The sequence below is a fragment of the Somniosus microcephalus genome, chromosome 7, assembly GCF_052327205.1.
Source record: "Somniosus microcephalus isolate GS21.2 chromosome 7, FLI_Smic_1.0, whole genome shotgun sequence".
NCBI classification, from domain to species: Eukaryota; Metazoa; Chordata; class Chondrichthyes; order Squaliformes; family Somniosidae; genus Somniosus; species Somniosus microcephalus.
The window spans coordinates 100,283,508-100,304,106 of NC_140993.1; the positions used below are offsets into that span (position 1 = coordinate 100,283,508).

The following is a 20,599-nucleotide window of genomic DNA, read 5'->3' on the forward strand; positions in this document are numbered from 1 at the left end:
TGGGGTCACAAGGGGTCAAATATTGCAGATGCTGGGGTCTGTATGAAAAACAAAAAAACAGACAAAAAACATTTTTTTTGGCTGGAAATCACAGCAGGTCCGGCCGCATCTGTGTAGAGAGAACAAGCCAATGTCGACTCGAGTCTGGATGACCCTGCATCAGGTGGGGTTACATGTAGTGTGACATGAACCCAAGATCTCGGTTGAGGCCGTCCTCATGAGTGCGGAACTTGGCTATCAGTTTCTGCTCGACGATTTTGCGTTGTCGTGTGTCTCGAAGGCCACCTTGGAGAATGCTTACCCGAAGATCGGAGGCTGAATGTCCTTGGCTGCTGAAGTGTTCCCCGACTGGGAGGGAACACTCCTGCCTGGTGATTGTTGCGCGGTGTCCGTTCATCCGTTGTCGCAGTGTCTGCATGGTCTCGCCGATGTACCATGCTCCGGGGCATCCTTTCCTGCAACGTATGAGGTAGACAACGTTGGCCGAGTCACATGAGTATGTACCATGTACCTGGTGGGTGGTGTCCTCACGTGTGATGATGGTATCTGTGTTGATGATCTGGCATGTCTTGCAGAGGTTGCTGTGGCAGGGTTGTGTGGTGTCGTGGTCGCTGTTCTCCTGAAAGCTGGGTAATTTGCTGCGAACGATGGTCTGTTTGAGGTTAGGCGGCTGTTTGAAAGCGAGTAGTGGAGGCGTGGGGATGGCCTTAGCGAGGTGTTTGTCGTCATCGATGACATGTTGAAGGCTGCGAAGAACATGGCGTAGTTTCTCCGCTCCGGGGAAGTACTGGACGACGAAGGGTACTCTGTTGGTTGTGTCCCGTGTTTGTCTTCTGAGGAGGTCTATGCGATTTTTCGCTGTGGCCCGTCGGAACTGTCGATCGACGAGTCGAGCGTCATATCCCATTCTTACAAGGGCGTCTTTCAGCGTCTGTAGGTGTCCATCGCGTTCCTCCTCGTCTGAGCAGATCCTGTGTATTCGCAGGGCTTGTCCATAGGGGATGGCTTCTTTAACGTGGTTAGGGTGGAAGCTGGAGAAGTGAAGCATCGTGAGGTTGTCCGTGGGCTTGCGGTAGAGTGAAGTGCTGAGGTGTCCGTCTTTGATGGAGATTCGTGTGTCCAGGAATTAGACTGATTCTGAGGAGTAGTCCATGGTGAGTTTGATGGTGGGATGGAACTTGTTGATGTTATCGTGTAGTCTTTTCAGTGATTCTTCGCCGTGGGTCCATAGGAAGAAAATGTCGTCGATGTATCTGGTGTATAGCGTTGGTTGGAGATCCTGTGCAGCGAAGAAGTCTTGCTCGAACTTGTGCATGAAGATGTTTGCGTATTGGGGTGCGAATTTGGTCCCCATGGCTGTTCCGTGTGTTTGGGTAAAGAACTGGTTGTCGAAGGTGAAGACATTGTGGTCAAGGATGAAGCGGATGAGTTGTAGGATGGCATCTGGAGATTGGCTGTTGTTGGTGTTGAGTACTGAGGCTGTCGCAGCGATGCCGTCATCGTGGGGGATACTGGTGTAGAGTGCCGAGACGTCCATCGTGGCGAGGAGTGTTCCTGGTTCAACTGGTCCGTGGGTGCTGAGCTTCTGTAAGAAGTCTGTAGTGTCGCGACAGAAGCTGGGGGTTCCCTGTACGATGGGTTTCAGGATGCCCTCGACATATCCAGAGAGGTTCTCACACAGGGTTCCGCTGCCTGATGCGATAGGACGTCCAGGTGTGTTGGCTTTGTGTATCTTTGGGAGGCAGTAGAAGTCTCCCACACGGGGAGTACGTGGGATGAGAGCATGTAGGATGCTTTGAAGGTCTGGATCGAAGGTTTTGATCAGTCTGTTGAGTTGGCGGGTGTGTTCTTTGGTCGGATCTGCGGGTAACTGTCTGTAGTGTTCCTGGTTGTTCATTGTTCTTTGATGTAATGTTTCCCTGACTGACCTGTTTGGACACCATTCACACCTTTGACTGCTGTGATTATCTCTCTGCCGAGGTGCGATAAATGGCAGTTGGAAAGGTTACCTGTAAACATCTGACATGATTCTCTGACTATATAAGCTGTGTCTTTATGCATTTCTCCACTTCACCTGAAGAAGGAGCAGCGCTCCGAAAGCTTGTGATTTCAAATAAAGCTGTTGGACTATAACCTGGTGTTGTGTGACTTCTTACATTTGTCCACCCCAGTCCAACTCCGGCATCTCCACACCATTGCATTTCTAAAGCACCTTTCACGACCTCAGGACCTTCCAAAGCACTTCACAGCCAATGAAGTACTTTTGAAGTGTAGTCACTGTTGAAATGTAGGGAATTAAAAGGGGAATTAATTAAAAGGGGAAATCATTGCCATTTTTATGGTACAAAAGAGCCTTGAAGAGTTCAGCACACATTTCGCAACAATGTTTCAGTGTTGTTATGATGTTTTTGCAACATGAAGGAAATGATCATGTTTTGTGTTGACAAACAGATAAAGTTTTCCTGGCAATCTTACAAAGGAGGCAACTACTTTTAAAGCACACCAATCCTTTGAAGTATTGTAACAGTACAAATGTTCATACCGTTACTTCAAAGGACTGGTGTGGTTTAAACACTAAGGCCTAGAAATTCAGTAAGGCGCTGCAAGCTTTGCGCCCAGTTACCGCCTAAAGAGGGCTTCTGCGCCAGTATAGGAGGTTGCGCTGATATTGAGATCGGCGGTAATGGCGGCGGTAGCCGGTAGCGCTGCGCCGGCACCGATGACGTCATCGGTGTGCGCAGTGCCCCGTTTCCGCCCCGATGCCGGCCCGACGCCCATATTCAGTTGCCGCCGCCTCCTCCGTGGCGGCCGCTACTAACATCTGGAGACCAGGGCCTTACTGCAGCCTTAGTGGGGCGCATAAAGGTGGAGGTGCGGCCGGCCGCTTTTTCGGCGGCCGCCTGCCCGCACCTCCTTCCCCGGCCTCCTCCACCCCCCCCCCCCGCGGCATTGCCGGCTGCTTTCCGCGAGCCCAGCACTTCTCCGTGGTGCCGGGCTCATTTGCTGGCACAATCCAGTGGCGATCTCCCCGTTGCAGGCACCTCCACCTTAAGAGAAGGAGGAGGCCTGCAGTACCGCAGCCTGCCGCACCGCATCGGGTGGCGCAGCGGCACTTAAGAGCGCTGATATTCAGTTTCAGCGCCCCAAGCGGGGGCGGGCACACCTTGGAATAGCGCCCGGTTCCGACTTGGGGCGCAAAAAGTGAATATTTGACGGTCGCACATGGCTCCGCGCCCTGCGCTAACTTTTGGCCGTTAGCCAGCTGGCGGGGCCATAGTGAATTTCTAGGCCGAATTACCTTAGTTAACATTTTCTTTTCAATTTTCTACCCTCTTCTCCTGAAGGAACGGGCCTCTACTGACCTGCAATTCCATGGACACCAGCAGTCCTCCAGTACCTGGCTCAACTGATAATTCTTCATCTGTGAGCGTGGTCAATGAGTGTTAGCACACTACTTAATAATGGAAGACATCACAGTCAATCCTGATCCTGTTCGCACTCGATCTCCACACACATGCATTTTCCTACAGGGCTCACTGAATAGCAATCAGGAATGGAAACTCCGAATGATTTTCCCCTCCCTAGCCCAAGGTTGCTGTGGCCAACTGTGAAGGTGCTTATTTCTGTCCTGGGTATGATCTTTTTACAAAGAACAATTGTCTCAGTATCCCAAAGACATATTTAAAGAGCTATGAATTTAATATGCCCAGAACCAAGAAAAGGGCTAGAAATTTGGTTCCATAACACCTGCTTTTTTGGCGCTATGGGTGCCATTTTGTGTCAAAAATTGAGTCCACGCTGCACGCGCACACTTCTGGTATGCGCCGCACTGGACAGCATTTTGGTGAGGGGGTGGTAGGGCAGGCATTAAGAGCGTGCGCCAGAAGTATGGTAAGTAGGCAGATTGTGATGTCAATCAGCGTGCAATGCTGATTTGACGCCAGCACTGCCATTTTCGTCCTCAATGCTGTGTTAATCTCACACAGATGAACATGCGTTCAGCAGTAACAACGACCCCCTACCAGCGATATTTAAAGGGATCATCAACCACTCTCAGGTGAGTTGCTGATTAATTACTACTGGCTCTGTGTAAGTTTGTAGAAGTGTTTGGTGCTTTGCAGAGTTGTTTAAAGTTGGTGAGGTGACAGGGAGTGGTGCTGCAAGTGGAGAAAGCCTTGGTTCTGACTTCAAGGGTTCTGGTCAGACCACTCGCTCCAAGTCATGGATGCTGTAGTTGCCATCCCCCCTTGGTCTGCAGCATGACAGGGAGATGGAGCTGAGGCAGTGAAGAAGAGGACAAGCTGCTCAAAGAGGGAGGAAGAGCAGGAGGAGGAGGAGGAAGAGGAGGAGCAGAAGGAAGGGAGGAGGCAACCAGCACATCCCATCTCCAGCTGGGCTGTTTATGATCGCCTCATTTGACTACAGTTCCACTGAACACAACCCCAAATCCCCATTGTACAACAGTCACACACCTTACCGTCCCTCTGTTCTGGACCATCACAGTGTCCTCTTGACCACAATGCTGAAATAAAAGCCACCACAAAAGAAATATTCCAAACCAACTTTATACATAAATCCGGCCAATATTACATAACAAAGTCAACTAATCACCCTTATGCATTCCCTTAGTGCCTGTCTTCCATGTGCCTTTGCCTGTCCTAATGCTCCTATGAAGTGCTACCCCAGTGGCTGCAGCATGGCTGGTGGGAGGCTGCTGACTTTCAGTGGCGGAGACTGCAGATGGCCTTGCAGGGCAACCTCGAGCAGCTCTGAACCTAGAAGGCATGGCTTTAGGCTGCACCAGCTTGGCATGAGCGGCAGCAGTCTGGGTGGCTGGCTGACAGGCAAGGGTACTGGCAGAGTGGCAGTGATGAGAGGACGAATGCTGTCACCCTGAGGGAGGACAGCAAGTTTGTGCTCCACGGAGCCACTGCCACTCCCCTGGGGCAGCGCCTCAGCATTCCTAGCAATCTGTTGGAGGACAGATTGCCGGAATGCTGTGAAACCCTGCAAACCCCTTTCCACACTGATAAACGCAGCCACGGAGGCAGCTATCTGAGCTTGCATGGCAGCAAGCTGACCTTGCATGAAAGAAGTCTGAGCTTCCACTGCAGCACTCAGATGTTGGATGGCTTCTGCTTGTGCTGCAATAGAAGCTGAGACATTGGCCATCAGACGCTGCATCATGATTGGGTCCACAAGTGCACTAATGGAGTTGCCCATCACTTCCATGCTGGAAATCATTGGCTCCAAGCTCTGCGCAAAGCCCTGTGCAAGGTTGGTACCGGACTCCTCCATGGTCCTTGACACTGCACTCAGGCTTTCTGGCAGGTCTGCCAATGCACCAAGCATTTCATGCATACCCATCAGCCTTCTTCTGTAGGTCCTCATCTGAGGCTTCTGCAGCAGAACTCGTGTGCAACCTCGCCCTCCAGGGAGCAGGCATTTGTGCTACCCTTTTCCCCTGCCCTGGCTGCAGGCCACTTGTGCCAGTGACTCACCATGTGCAGATCCCACCTCTAACATATCCTCTAAAGTACACAGAATGTCAGTGTCTGAGTTGGTGGCTGCGAGTGTGAAATTGAGTGATGGTGCTGCGTTTTCATCATCAGTGTCTTGTTGCTATTCAATTTCCTGCTCCTCCACCAGTGCCTGGCCAGGTGGCAGTTCTTGGTGATCTGAAAGGAGAAAGGCACAAGGGTAAGGTTGTGGTGCGGGGAGAGTGGGAAAGCATGAGGTGCATGCTTACACCATGAGCAGCTTGCAAATCAGAAGAAGATTGTGGGATGAGGGGGAAGTGGGATGTGAGAAGAAGGATTACGTAGCGGGATACCATCATCTTGTAATGTTTCAGCCCCGCCGCTGGCCACGGGCTCAGCGATGGCCCTCCCAATAATGCCCAGCACCGTCTCCTCCATCGGGATAAGGTTATGCAGGTGCACCTGTCCCCTGCCGGTTAGGTCCTGTTGCCTCCGGTTGTGAGCCACCTTTTCCTGCAAGAGAAAGGATGGTAAGGTGTGTGTCAGTGAGTGTGGTGTAATGTGTTTGGGTGCATTGGTTTTGAATAGCTGACAGTGTGTGCAATCTGTGAGCTGTGGGTGTGAGGCTTACAGCAGTGGTAAGTGTGTGAGGGTGAGGTGAAGCTATGAATGTGAGGAATGAGTCGTGTTTGGTGGAGATGGTTGGTAGATGAGAGATGGGGGTGTGGTGCATTGAGCAGCGTGTGAGGCTAGTGGTGCAGTTGATATGGTATTTGAAGGTGAATTCACTAACCTTGACCATTCGTGTGAGGTCATTAAACTTCCTCCTGCACTGCATCCAGGTCCTCTTGGCAAGACTGCTGGCAGTGACCACGATGGTTAGTTATCTGCTCCCATTGCCTTATAGGAATTTGCCTGGAGGGCCTCCTGGTCCCCTGTGGAAACAGGACCTCTCTCCTCCTGTTGACGTCCTGCACCGAGGCCTCCAGTGCTGTATCCTTGGAGCACACGCTTTCCCCTGTTGTGCCATTGGTAGTACTTTTTCCTGCTCATACACCATTCCCCAGCCAGTTAAATCACCTGCTGCAGCCAGAATTCACCTCCCCTTTAAGAGGTGCAGACTGCCTTTAAGAAGTGCAGGCTAGCTTTAATTGGTGCTAGGCTCGCACAAACTTGGGCCCCCTGCTGCGTGTGCAGTCATGTCATAATCATGTTAATCAACTAGGCTGCATGTCATAATCATGTTAATCAGCAGGCAGCACATAGTTTACATCCTGCCTGCATTACTTTGAATGGGCACAGGTTGATCCCGCATCACGATCCCCTTGCCCATTTTCGGGAACAATCGACTTTCAAGCCGCAAGGCTTTTGGAATGTTTTTGCTTTAAATACTGAATCTTAAACATTCTTAAGAAAACATTTAAGACAAGTTATTAGGTTATTGTTCTATGAATTTGGCACCAAATCCACACATATTTTCACCCCAAATCACCAGATTAAAAATCAGGGTTACTATACTAGAATCATAGAATGGTTACAGCACGGAGGAAGGCCATTTGGCCCATTGAGCTCGTGCCAGCTCTCTGCAAGAGCACTTCAGCTAGTCCCACTCCCCGCCCTTTCCCCGTAGCACTGCAAATTTCTTTCCTTCAGATACTTATCCAACTCCCTTTTGAAAGCCATGATTGAGTCTGCCTCCATCACCCTTTCAGGCAGTGCATTCTAGATCCTAACCACTCGCTGCGTACAAAAGTTTTCTTACGTCGCCTTTGGTTCTTTTGCCAATCACCTTAAATCTGTGTCCTCTGGTCCTCGACCCTTCTGCCAAAGGGAACAGTTTCCCTCAATCTACTCTGTCCAGACCCCTCATGATTTTGAACACCTCCATCAAATGTCCTCTTTGATCTTCTCTGCTCCAAGGAGAACAACCCCAGCTTCTCCATTCTATCAATGTAACTGAAGTCCCTCATTCCTGGAATCATTCTTGTAAATCTTTTCTGCACCCTCTCTAAGGCCTTCACATCCTTCCTAAAGTGTGGTGCCCAGAATTGGACACAATACTCCAGTTGGGGCTGAACCAGTGTTTTATACAGGTTCATCATAATTTCCACACTTTTGTACTCTATACCTCTACTTATGAAGTCCAGGATCCCGTAAGCCTTTTTAACTGCTTTTGCAACCTGCCCTGCCACCTTCAACGTTTGTGCACACATACCCCCAGGTCTCTCTGTTCGTGCACCCCCTTCAGGATTGTACCCTTTAGTTTATATTGCCTCTCCTCATTCTTTCTACCAAAATGTATCACTTCACATTTTGCTGCATTAAATTGCATCTGCCACGTGTCCGCCCATTTCACCAGCCTGTCTATGTCTTCCTGAAGTCTATCACTCTCCTCCTCACTGTTCACTATACTTCCAAGTTTTGTGTCTTCTAAAAATTTTGAAATTGTGCCCTGTACACCCACATCCAAGTCATTAATATATATCAAGAAAAGCAGTGGTCCTAGAACAGGCCCCTGGGGAACACCAATGTATACGTTTCTCCAGTCTGAAAAACAACCGTTCACCACTACTCTCTGTTTCCTGTCACTTAGCCAATTTCGTATCCATGCTGCCACTGTCCATTTTATTCCATGGGCTTCAACTTTGCTGGCGAGCCTATTATGTGGCACTTTGTTGAACGCCTTTTGGAAATCCATGTACACTACATCAACCACATTAACTTCATCAACCCTCTCTGTTTCCTCATCAAAGAACTCAATCAAGTTAGTTAAACCCAATTTGCCTTTAACAAATCCATGCTGGCTTTCCTTAATTGATCCACACTTGTCCAAGTGACTGTTAATTTTGTCCCTGATTACTGTTTCTAAAAGCTTCCCCACTACCGAGGTCAAACTGACTTGACCTGTAGTTGCTCGGTTTATCTTTACACCCTTTTTTAAACAAAGGTGTAACATTTGCAATTCTCCAGTCCTCTGGCAACCCCCCCCCCCCCCCCATATCTATGGAGGATTGGAATATTATGGCCAGTACCTCCACGATTTCCTTCCTCAATACCCTCAGCATCCTAGGATGCATCCCATCCGGTCCTGGTGATCTACTTTAAGTACAGCCAGCCTTTCTAATACCTCCTCTTTATCAATTTTTATCCTATCAAGTACTTCCACTACCTCCTCCTTTACTATGTCTATGGTAGCATCCTCTTCCTTGGTGAAGACAGATGCAAAGTACTCATTTAGTACCTCAGCCATGCCCTCTGCCTCCATTCATAGGTCTCCTTTTTGGTCCCTAATCGGCCCCACTCCTCCTCTTACTACCCTTTTACTATTTATATGCCTGTAGAAGACTTTTGTATTACCTTTTATGTTGGCTGCCATTCTATTCTCATATCCTCTCTTTTCCCCTCTTATTTTCTTTTTCACTTCTCTTCTGACCTTTCTATATATAGCCTGATTCTCAGATGTATTTGCAACCTTGCATTTTTTTTCTGCTTCATCATATTCTCTATCTCTTTTGTTATCCAGGAAGCCCTGACTTTAGTTGCCCTGCCTTTCCCTTTAGTGGGAATGTACCTCAACTATACCTGAACTATTTCCTCTTTAAAGGCAGCCCATTGTTCCATTACACTTTTGCCTGCCAATCTTTGATTCCAATTTACCCAGTCCAGATCCGTTCTCATCCCACTGAAATTAGCCTTCCCCCGTTAAACATTTTTACTCTCGATTGCTCCCTGTCCTTTTCCCTAGCTAATCTAAACCTTATCATACTATGATCACTGTTCCCTAAATGTTCACCTACTGACGCTTGCTCCACTTGACCTACCTCATTCCCCAGAACCAGATCCAGCAATGTCTCCTCGTTCATCAGGCCAGAAACATACTGATCAAGAAAGATCTGGTGATGAGCAGACCATGGAAAGTCTTAAATAACAACAGAAAATGCTGGAAACACTCTTGATGATCTGGAACATAGGCATATACTGGCCCAAAGAAACAATTGAGTTCCATCTGGCCAGTCCCAAAACATCTGACAGTGGTTCATGTGACAACATGAAGAGTTGACAGAATTCCACAGCAACTAATCTGTGTTTTGGCCTCATAACATGGTGTACAAAGAAAGTGGTCCATCTAATTATTGACGGGAGTCTGATCTTGGGTGAATAGACTCATGCCATGAATCAGACTTTGGTGAATGTGGTTGGGTGAAGTGAACCACCCACAGTGGATATTCTGGTTTATCCTGTAATTTGGTGCACTTCCATGCAGTGTGCACTGAAGACCACAGTATTACCACTGGAGCAAGGCATAAATCTGCCCACGTGTGGAAGGTGTCACTATTTAACGCTCTGAGATGTCCATAATATACCTAAGTCTTTATAGGTGTTTTATACCTAATGCTTCAATAGTTCAGATTGCAGGAGAGCAATATACATTGCTAAAACCTTCCTTATCCCAGTGGCATTTCTGTGGGTCTACACTTCTACCCCTGGGATAAGGGAGCCAGTTATAACAATCTAATTACTGAGAATGACACGCAGAACTCGCTCTCTGATGAACCAAACTAATGTAAAAGTACCTAAAAAGCAGAAAAGAGAGAAGACCACACCTTAAAGGTAATGTGACATTTCCCTACCAATCAGTAGCTTTATAGGCCCATTCGACACTGGCGCCAAAGGCTGAATAGAAAGATAAGCTTTAGCACATTCTGTTTTGGGGCAGGGTAGAGTGGGTATTTTTAGAAGTGTGTGCTCATTTTAGATGAGATCGTAAATCAGTATCGGGAGGAAGTGGAATCTCAGGGAAAGGGGGAGTTGAGAACTGAAATCGGCATCTCGACTCATGCGAGGATTTAGAGGAGAAAAGAGTGTCTCAGACTCCGCTCGGCGTTTGCATTGAGGTAATGGGATTGCAGACAGGCGCCCCCGTCTGGGCCCATGTGAAATGTGTTTGATTCGACAACATTTATGGATTACTCCTCTTGTCGGAATTTCTAAGCAGATTCATGGCGTGACCAGATGCTCTGGGTCTGGGTGTTACTGTATTAATGTCAAGGACACTCCATGATACCAGCCGCATTAATACTGAATTTTAAACAGTAGCATTTTTCCTGATATTTCATATTGATGCCTGGGGATTTGTAATAGAAGAGATTCGGAAACAAATCGTTTTGCAGTTTGTAACCCGATGTTTACACTACAATGTCGCCAAGAAAAAAAAGTCCAGATGTTTAGCCATAAACATGTCACATCAAGTTATATCATGATTTATCAGGTAGGGGGATACTGTGTGTTTAAATCATCTTGTTCGATTTCTGTAGTTCTTAGTAACTCAGTAAATTAAGAACCTTACTAAAACGAGAGTGTCCCTGGGTGGGAGGCACCTCGGATCCACAGCAGAGACACACTGACTTTGTCCTGAATCCTGTGATGTGCCGAACTGCAGACCGGAATCCCATTGTTACTCCCTTAATTCCCATCACCCGGAGCTGTTGAAGATGCCAGATCCCCGGGGGGAGGTTGATCCTTACTTACACTACGGCAGGCGGGCAGTTCGTCTGACCCCAGGGGCACTGCTGATATTCTGCCTTGGTATAACTTTCTGCACCGTCCAGCACCGAGCAAGTCACGTTCTTCTTTACAATATAAGCACACCAGTTCCTGCAGGGGGGGGGGTAAAATCACACATCAGCAGAGGGAGTGGGAGTTGGCCACAGATGCCAGAACTCACAGACCGCGGGCAAGGCGACAGCTGCGACAGTAAAAGTTCACCCAAACAACTGCTGACACCGAGGGCAAGGCACCTACCTGGCTGGGAGTCCAGGATTGCCGTTAAGAACGAGGATCGAGACACGATTTTAATCAGGCTCCATATTACTGAATATGGGATAAACCTTACTAACGGAGCCATCAGCTGAACAAGGTGAGATAGAAGGAAAATAGCCCACTTATCACTTTTAATCATCTTGCTCGCCATACTTAATCGTAGGTAAAACATCCTAACATTAGCAATGCAGAAGAAGTTGGTGTAGGTATGTGGAGGAATGCTTTTTGTAGTCGCCGCTTACTGGTAAAGTTTTTAAAAGTGGACTGGACAAGGGTTGACTTACTTGTTGCGTCCTGTGAGTCTGCTGGCAGCGTGTTGAGGAGTGGATCTGGGGGAATAGAGATTGTATCTGGAAGATGAGAGCGTTGCTTGCACATCAGACAGAAGAATACTGATCAGAATCATAGACCAGCTCAGCAAAATCGCCTCGCTCTCAACCACTCTTCCGGTCATTGTAGCGGGATAGTTTTTCAGCGTCCAACTTTCTCAACAGTACTGCCGATCACTTTAACCGGAGCCGAGGGCGCAATCTTGTCCTCAGAACTCCAGAAGAGTCCAAGTGCTTCTGGTCAGTGTAGGAAGCAGGCTCCGGGGTTGAAACTTGTGCTGGACCTGCCTTGTGAAGAGATGTTGAGACCCCTCCACCCAGAAGAAATGCGTTGGACACGGGCTTTTCCTGTTGCTCTGGACTGAGTTTTTTTTTACGGAATGACGTTAATCTTTCTGCACTGGGGCTTCAGGCACACCACTAGGAACTCTGCTTCTCGTTAAAAAAAACTTGGCGTAAGCCCCATCCCAATGTCTTGATGGGCGGCTGTTTGGTAACTTCGCTGTATACACATAGAGACTGTGTGGGTTGGAAATCTGTAGCAGAGAACTAAGGTACAGAAAGTACACGAGCGACTTAAGACATCAGGTGAAGGGAATGTCATTGGGATGCCAATTCCACCTTCTCCTCTGTTTCAGATCACACCACGAAACCATATCCTTTTCATGAAAGTAACTTTCTCATAAACCCAGAACTAGTTTGCCAAGAAATATTCAGTTTGGATCCAGCTCGCTATAAACTGTAGATAAAAATAGCAAATTTGTAATCTTGGTAGGACAGCTCATTTATGCAGAAATTCAATTCAATGTAAGCAAAATATTTGACATTTTACACAAACGTGTAACTTCTAAAGTTAACATTAGCAGGCATTTGTCGAGATTTAATGTGCTTCCCATTAAAAGCAATCAATTAGGAAACAGGCTCATGCTGGTGTTAAGAACAGTACAGGAAATCTATATAATGAGAAGTGGTTCAACACATTGATCTGTCAGTTATACTGGCCCGTATTTTCCGGAGCCTACGGGTGTATACGTACTGTGTACGCACCCGTAGGGACATCGGAAATGCCAGTTTCAGGCAGGCGAAGCGCATTCGCTGAAAACTGGCATTTCTGACCTGTCAAGAATGCTCTCGACAGATTGGATGCCTGCCCTGGAGCAGGGCCTCTGCAGGTTGAGAGTTCCGCTTTCTGCAGAACCTCCGTCCGCAGAAAAAATTTCACTCATTTATAATGTAAAAATACTTTTAAAAAAGGTAAGTTTATTTTTAGTCCCGTAAAAAACTTTAATTATTTTTTTCCAAAAATAAAATTTTTGTTTAAAATATTTAATTTAATGTAATTTTAACTCATTTTAAAAACGTGATGTTTAAAAAAAAATTATTTAATGTTTTAGTGTTTTTTTGGGGTGATCCCCATTCATACTTTTGATGGGTCGATCTGTCAAAAGTATGAAGGGGGATTCCCTTCTTTCATTGGCTCGCCTGGCCCACGTGATCCCAGGGATGCTTGCGAACCGCATGCGCCCCTGGGATATGTGGGCCCTCCGCATTTCGACTGTGGAGAGGCCCAGGAGCAGAAGTGTCCGGACCTCGGGAGCCCTCAGGTAAGTGCGTAGATTTTTTTTCCGATAGGAGGCATCCGCACGCAGGAAGCCTCCTATTAGAAATTATGGGCCACCATCACTTGTCTGTCAGTCAGTGTAAAGCAGGTTCAGATGCAGGTTTACACAAAAGGCGATGTATGATGTAGTGGTCCCATTGGCAATCTATGAGCTGAACTTATAGGTGCTTTTAAATTGCAGCTTGTTTAGTTCAGTTCACAGGAGAGTGGCATCCTTGTGCTGGCTCCTCACATTTGCATTGCTAAAATTGACTCCCTTATCCCGGAGGGGGAGTCAATGGACCCATGGGATGTCACTGTCTAAACTAATCAAATATTAGTGCAAAAACTTTTAAGGCAACTTTCAGAAGTGGTTTGTGCTCCACAACAGCTTAGTATAAATGGAGCCAAGTGCAAAGTAATTTTTCTTTTTAAGTTAGATCACCTGGGAACTTTAAAAATTAATTTTGAATCATTTTAGTAACGGTGGAGAGCTGACACTCCCATTGCCTCTTCTAACTTCAACATTTTAAGTGGTATTCAAAAGGTGGTGAGCAGAGCTCTTCTACAACACTATATTATCACCGGACACCGCGGTGCAGGACCCAATCATATAGATGAGTTGAACTTCCCTTGCCTGGTTCCATTCTTACCTATTTAGTCATAACCAGAGCATATTTTGCAATGGCTTCTCTTCCCACCCCTGCACCATTACATCTGGAGTCCCTCGCCCCACTACAGATCTACCCTTGCCCCCCTTCTATTTCTCATCTATATGCTAACCCTCGGCGACATCATCTGAAAACACAGTGTCAGGTTCTACATGTACACTGAAGACCCCCAGCTCTACATCACCACCACTTCTGGGTTGTCAGACTGCTTGTCCTACATCCATTCCTGGATGAGCCAAAATTTTCTCCAATTAAACATTGGGAAGACTGAAGCTATTGTCTTCAGCCCCAACCACAAACTTCATTCCCTACCCACTAATTTCATCACTGTCTCAGGCTGAACCAGATTGTTCGCAACCTCGTCGTCCTGAGCTGAGCTTCCGACCTCATACCCTCTCCATCACAAAGAACGCCTGCCTCCACCACTGTAATATTGCCCGTCTCTGCCACTGCTGCTGAAACCCTCATTCATGCTTTTGTTACACCAGCCTCAACTATTCCAACGTTCTCCTAGTTGGCCTCCCATCTTCCACCCTCCATAAACTAAAACTCATCCAAAACTCTGCTGCCCGTATTCTAACTCGCACTAAGTCCCCTAAGTCCTCACTAACCTACATGGGTTCCCGGTCCCCAAATGCCCTGATTTTAAAATTCTCATTTTCATATTTATCCCTCCATAACTTCGACCCTTCCTATCGTCGTAACCTCCAGCCCTACAACCCTCCAAGAACTCTGTGTTCCTCCAACTCTGGCCTTTTGTGCATACCCCACTTTCTTTGCCCCATAATTGTTGGCTGTGCCTTCAGCCATCTAGCCCCTAACCTTTGGAATTCTGTCCTAAAATGTTTCCACTTCTCCACGTTGTTTAAGATGCTCCTTAAAACCTACCTCTTTGACCAAGCCTTTGGCCACCTGTCCTAATGTCTCCTCCTTTGGCTCTGTGTGAAGCACCTTGGGACATTTTACTATGTTAAAGATGCTATATAAATGCAAATTGTTGTTGTATAGCTCAAGTCTGCTGATCTGACATTTCACTACTAAGGTCTGAGACCAATATTTGTAGTATAACGCTCTTCTCGATCTTCCTTGCTGCAATACTCCATCTCACCCTCAGTAAGCTCCCCACTGGAGTGGAGGTAATTTACAGAACAAACGGGAAACTGTTCAACCTCCGCCGCCTCCAGTCCAGATCCAAGGTCGTCCCATCCTCTGTCGTCGAATTACAGTATGCAGACGATGCTTGCATCTGCGCTCACTCGGAGGTCGAACTCCAAACCATCGTCAACACCTTCACCGAAGCATACGAGAGCATGGGCCTTACACTAAACATCCGTAAGACAAAGGTCCTCTACCAACCTGCCCCCGCCACACAGTACTGCCCCCCGATTATCAAAATCCATGGCAAGGCCTTGGACAACGTGGACCACTTTCCATACCTCGGGAGCCTACTGTCAACAAGGGCAGACGTCGACGATGAAGTCCAACGCCGCCTTCAGTGTGCCAGTGCAGCCTTCGGTCGCCTGAGGAAGAGAGTGTTTGAAGACCAGGACCTCAAACCCGGCACTAAGCTCATGGTCTACAGAGCAGCAGTGATACCCACCCTGCTGATTGCCTCAGAGACATGGACCATGTACAGCAGGCACCTCAAAGCACTGGAGAGGTACCACCAATGCTGCCTCCGCAAGATCCTGCAAATCCATTGGCAGGATAGGCGCACCAACGTCAGTGTTCTTGCTCAGGCCAACATCCCCAGCATCGAAGCTTTGACCATGCTCGATCAGCTCCGATGGACGGGTCACGTTGTCTGCATGCCTGATACGAGACTCCCAAAACAAGCGCTTTACTTGGAGCTCCAGCACGGCAAGAGAGCCCCAGGTGGGCAGAGGAAATGCTTCAAGGACACCCTCAAAGCCTCCTTGAAAAAGTGTAACATCCCTACCGACACGTTGGAATCCCTGGCCCAAGATCGCACAAAGTGGAGGAGAAGCATCCGGGAAGGCGCCGAACACATCGAGTCTCTTCGCCGGAAGCCAAGCGCAGGCAGCGCAAGGAGCGCACGTCAACCCAAGCACCCCACCCACCCCTTCAACCACCGTCTGCCCCACCTGTGACAGAGTGTGTAGGTCCCGCATTGGACTAATCAGTCACCTGAGAACTCATTCTTAATGTGGAAGCAAGTCATCCTCGGTTCCGAGGGACTGCCTAAGAAGAAGATGATAACAGGGCCACGAGATTCTATAGTCGGGAATACTTTTATCCAAAGTGTTTCCAATTAAGATCAGCTTATCAGTAACTCTTTTGGGAATGCTGCAATTACAGTGCAGGTACCATTTGATACCACTACAGAAATGCAGATCAACAGTACCAAATTATTCTTTTGTACCATTTGTAATTATACTGCAGCTGGTGCATGGCCACTTCCTTCTGGTGGACTGACAGTGAATCAGTTGCTCATTTGACATTTCTGTGAAGTAGAAACTGCTTTGTAAGTATGTAAAATATGTAGTACAACTACGCCATTCGTATAAGGATAGATTGTGCAAATCTGTGGTCCTGTCACTGAGCTACATGTAGCTGAAGCGCGTATCAAATTAATTTTAATGGATGGAAAATCCTGCGGGAGCACACTGACCTCCACACCAACATTCCCAATATGCTCTCCCAGCACACAAATCTCTGCCAGGAGCACAAATTCATAAATCTACTTTATAATGTAGAAGCTGTTTTTATGTTTTATAAAATGATTTAGCTCATATCTGGGCTAATATCAGCAAGAAGGCCACTGATTGTTTGATATTTAGTATAGGCTGGGACTGTTTGCAAGGGATGCTTTAGATTTATTTCCAAGAGGATACCATCCTCTTTTGAAGACTGCTATTTTAAAGTGGCACTGTTTTCATGAAAGATAGTTGGCACACTTTAGTTTGAGGGGTGGGGGTGGGGTGAGGAAAGAGTCAGACGGACCTTGCACCATTTCCATCACAAGAGGATTGCATAAATCATACAATTACTTTATTTGCCTTTGGGTTGATATAAAAATTAATTTTCAAATCCTTTTCCTATAGCCGGTACATCTACATTAGTTGATATAATGCTTGATCGCCACATTATCTAATGCAGAGCCTCCCCTTTTGCTGCCATTATAGAAACTAATATAATTAAATTATTTATTGGAATATTTAAATTCTGAACTTGGAAGACCTATGGGGAGAATGATTATATCGCCAATATACAAGCTTAGTTCTAAGTATCTTTTATTTATTTTCTTCCAGCTTATGAGTTACATTTCATTTGTAGTCCTTTGCTGGATACCTTCAAAATGTGGCATAACTGAGGATAAGTATCCCCTAGTTTGACAGCCAAAGTATCAAGTTACTGAAGTACAATAAATTACAGATGACATTTAACATACTTCAGTAAAATAAAATGTTAGTGTCTTTTAGAAAATTTGGATACAAGGTAATAAATGCATTACAAAATGGACTTGAATGTGATTTTATTCAGTAGATCTTTTACAATCATTGCTTGATTAAAGCAAGGAACTTCTCATTTAGTTTTGACGACAGAAGGAACCAGTAATTTATATAAGTATGCCAGTGGGTTGACTCAGGGAACGTTCACAAGGTGACATTTGTTTTTGATTAAATTGTTCACACTGACTTGGGCGAAATGCCAAAATATTTTGAGCCTCTATCTAACAAGAGATTTATATAATGTCACTTGCAATCACAAAGTGAAGTCAGAGTTGTCCTGCTTTTTCCTTTCCTTATGCACCACTTATTAGAGATAGGAACATCTACCCACATGGTCACAAGGCACTGATGGATGAGGAAGGCCATTTCCAAAGTGTTTGGATGGAAATCACTGACCTATCAGCTTCACAAAAGGTCCACAATTTAATATTATTGTAATGTTGTACAGCAATTAAATCAACAATCTAGGGAATAAAAGAAAACATAGTGGGGCAACTGATTCTGAAACTGATGACTTCTGCACTTTTAGATATTCTGTTCCAGAGATACCTTAGCTGGCTTTTGCAGTTCAACCTAATGTTATCAGAAATGAAAGCTTCTTTACAATATTAAATGAAACGTGACGCCCACCACAATGAAGTCTGTCTAATGTTTTAAAAGTTTGCTACTGATTTTTTCATGTCTGTGCTTACCAGAATTTGAGTTGTCTATTAATGCAATGTTATGCAATCATATTTTAAAAGACTTTGGTGGATAATTACTGCTTTTAAAAACTGGGGTGTTAATCTCACTATATTTAAAAAATTGAACAGAAGAGATTAGAAAAGTGAATTACTTCAGTTTTTAGCTGTGTGCATTTATTTGATCAATGTTGTCACTGACAGAAATCTGGTCAAGAAGGATTTGCCTACAATAATGCTCATTTCACTCCTCCCAAATGGCTTAACTAGTCATGTAATGGTCAACTCATTAATCCCACTCTGGAAAGTGTGAGGAAATAAAGTAGTGGTGCATCCATGCATTCAGTTCATTGAAGTAGTCATTTCCAGATTTTGAAAGACTGATTTGTGAATGTAAACTCTGAGGTTTGAAATTAGAAATAAGACAGACACAATATCAAGTTCTAAAAATTGTGTATCTCGTCTGCTTGTATCATTAAGGCTTTTGAAGAGTCAGCTGATTCAAGTGTCAGTCAGCGCAGTGTAGGAAATCATTTAAAAGCCCAGATGGTAGTTTGTGGTGACAGGGTTGCTTAATTTCCAGTGAATCCCATACTCTTGAATACCCTCTCCCACCAACACTGAATATGTTAATAAAACAATTACAGCAAAATCCAGTTAAACAGATACTCAGCCAAAGCACATGACTATTCCATCATTGAATTAACTCCAGCTGAGGGGGTGAGTTATCTGGTCACTCTAATTTCCCAAGTGGAAGACTGTCACATCTTTTCCTGAATGTTCATCAACAAAGTCTTAAAAAGCAAAATGAGATTTTTAGAAAAACATTTTGTTACAAATTTCGCTTCCCCTTTTCTGGGGCAGTGCATGGGCCCTAGCTATCTATCGCCAGATCTGGTTTGGTCACACCAAGCATCATCAAGCTTCCCTTGCCTCAGCCAAAACCACCCAGGATCATCTCAAGGCAATCTCAGACTCTTTATTTTCAATGTCAAATGATATTTAAATCCCTCTCTGCCCCCTACACTGTCACATCAAACATCCAAGTACGAGGGAATTATGTATTTCTTCATCACCAAGGTAGAGACCATCATGCAGCTGCCTCCACTTTCTGCCTCCATTGTATCTTCACTTTCCTCTAACCTTCAGCCTCCCTGACTCTAGCCTTGAACTCCTGCCTTTCTTGAGTGGCCGATCTGATATTGCCTCATTTACACTATTGTCAAAAGTTAAAATTATCTCGCTTGTTCTCAACTTTAGATCCCTCTATTGACTCACTTCACCCTCTCTCTGCAATTTATTCCAACCCTAGATCCCCTATTGAACACTCCATTCCTCTGACTCTTTTGTCCTCAGCCTTTTGTGCATCCCTCTCCCTTTGTCCTAGCAGTGATGGCAGAGTTTACAGCCTCCTTAAATCTCTCTGCCTTTAAAAACCTGCTTAAAACCCTTTTCTTCAATAAAGCTTTCAGTAGCTCCTCATAATCTCTCCCTTCCTGGTTTGCCTAGCTGTGAAGTGACTTGGGACAATAAAAAGAAAACAAACTGGAACTGCTGAAAATCAGAACCAAAGACAAGAAATGGTAGAAAACACAATCATGTGCAACAGCATCAGTAAAGGGAAAAGACAGATTAACATTTTGAGAGTAACTCCCTGTCTTTTCCCTTTACAGATGCTGACAGAGCCATTATCCAATAAAATAATTTTCTTAGCTTTGTTAAAAAAATCCTCCTATGTTTAAAGACTACGGTATTGTATATTTTAGAGTAAATGGAAACATACTATCCTGGTCAACACTCCTCCCTTAAAACACCACTATGAAAAACAGATTAATGGTTATTCGTTGTTGTATGTGGGATCTTGCTGTGCACAAAGGACTGCGATGTTTGCCTACATAACAACAGCAACTGCACTTTGAAGTAAATTCTTGTGTGTGGAACACTTTGAGACATTTCTGAAGAACATGGCACTATTTAAAGACAAGTTTTTTTTAGAAAAATTTATCTATGGGGAAATCATTTATTTCCACAATCCATGTGGTTGCACAAGTTTAAAAAATGGCTTTGAGACATAATGCAGAAGATGGGAACTAAACTTTTGGAACCACAAATATATTTTGGGTTAAATTTGATTCCAAGTATGCTGTTTTATTATGTGGTTTACTCTTCTTCATATACAAAGGATGCTTGAAAATTGATCTGATTGTACCTTGTTATTATGTTAATGAGATGTAATTATAACAACCTTATTCTTAATGACAGTTCCACAAAGTTGAGGGTAACTAAAAGAGATGAGAGAACCAGACTATTTCTAGTCAAAATAGAGAATAAATCCATAGTGGGTGAATAGTCTGGTGTGGTATTGAACTATGCAAACTAGAAAGATCCTCAGGTTGCGCTCCAGTCAGCTGCTCTCAGCTTGTGTGATATTGCGCACTACAATCAGTTCCAACTTCCTTGGGCTGGGGAAAAGAGAGAAAGAAAATCAACCAAGGTTCACTCCTGCTTGTTATCCCCATCACCTATGGTGGAGGTCAGGGGAGGAC

At 45.5% G+C, this 20,599-nt stretch overlaps 1 protein-coding gene across 1 annotated transcript in view; it reads right to left on the bottom strand.

The window, feature by feature from the left end:
- LOC147114821 (EMILIN-2-like) overlaps nt 1-12,111 on the bottom strand; it is a 73,624-nt gene extending 61,513 nt beyond the window's left edge. The window contains exons 1-2 of the mRNA XM_085992794.1: nt 11,585-12,111; nt 11,010-11,135 (exon numbers count right to left, since the gene is read on the bottom strand). Coding sequence (XP_085848920.1) covers nt 11,010-11,135; nt 11,585-11,754 — 296 coding nt within the window. The 5' untranslated portion in view covers nt 11,755-12,111. The remainder of the gene's footprint in view (nt 1-11,009; nt 11,136-11,584) is intronic.
- Between the last annotated feature and the right edge of the window lie 8,488 nt (nt 12,112-20,599).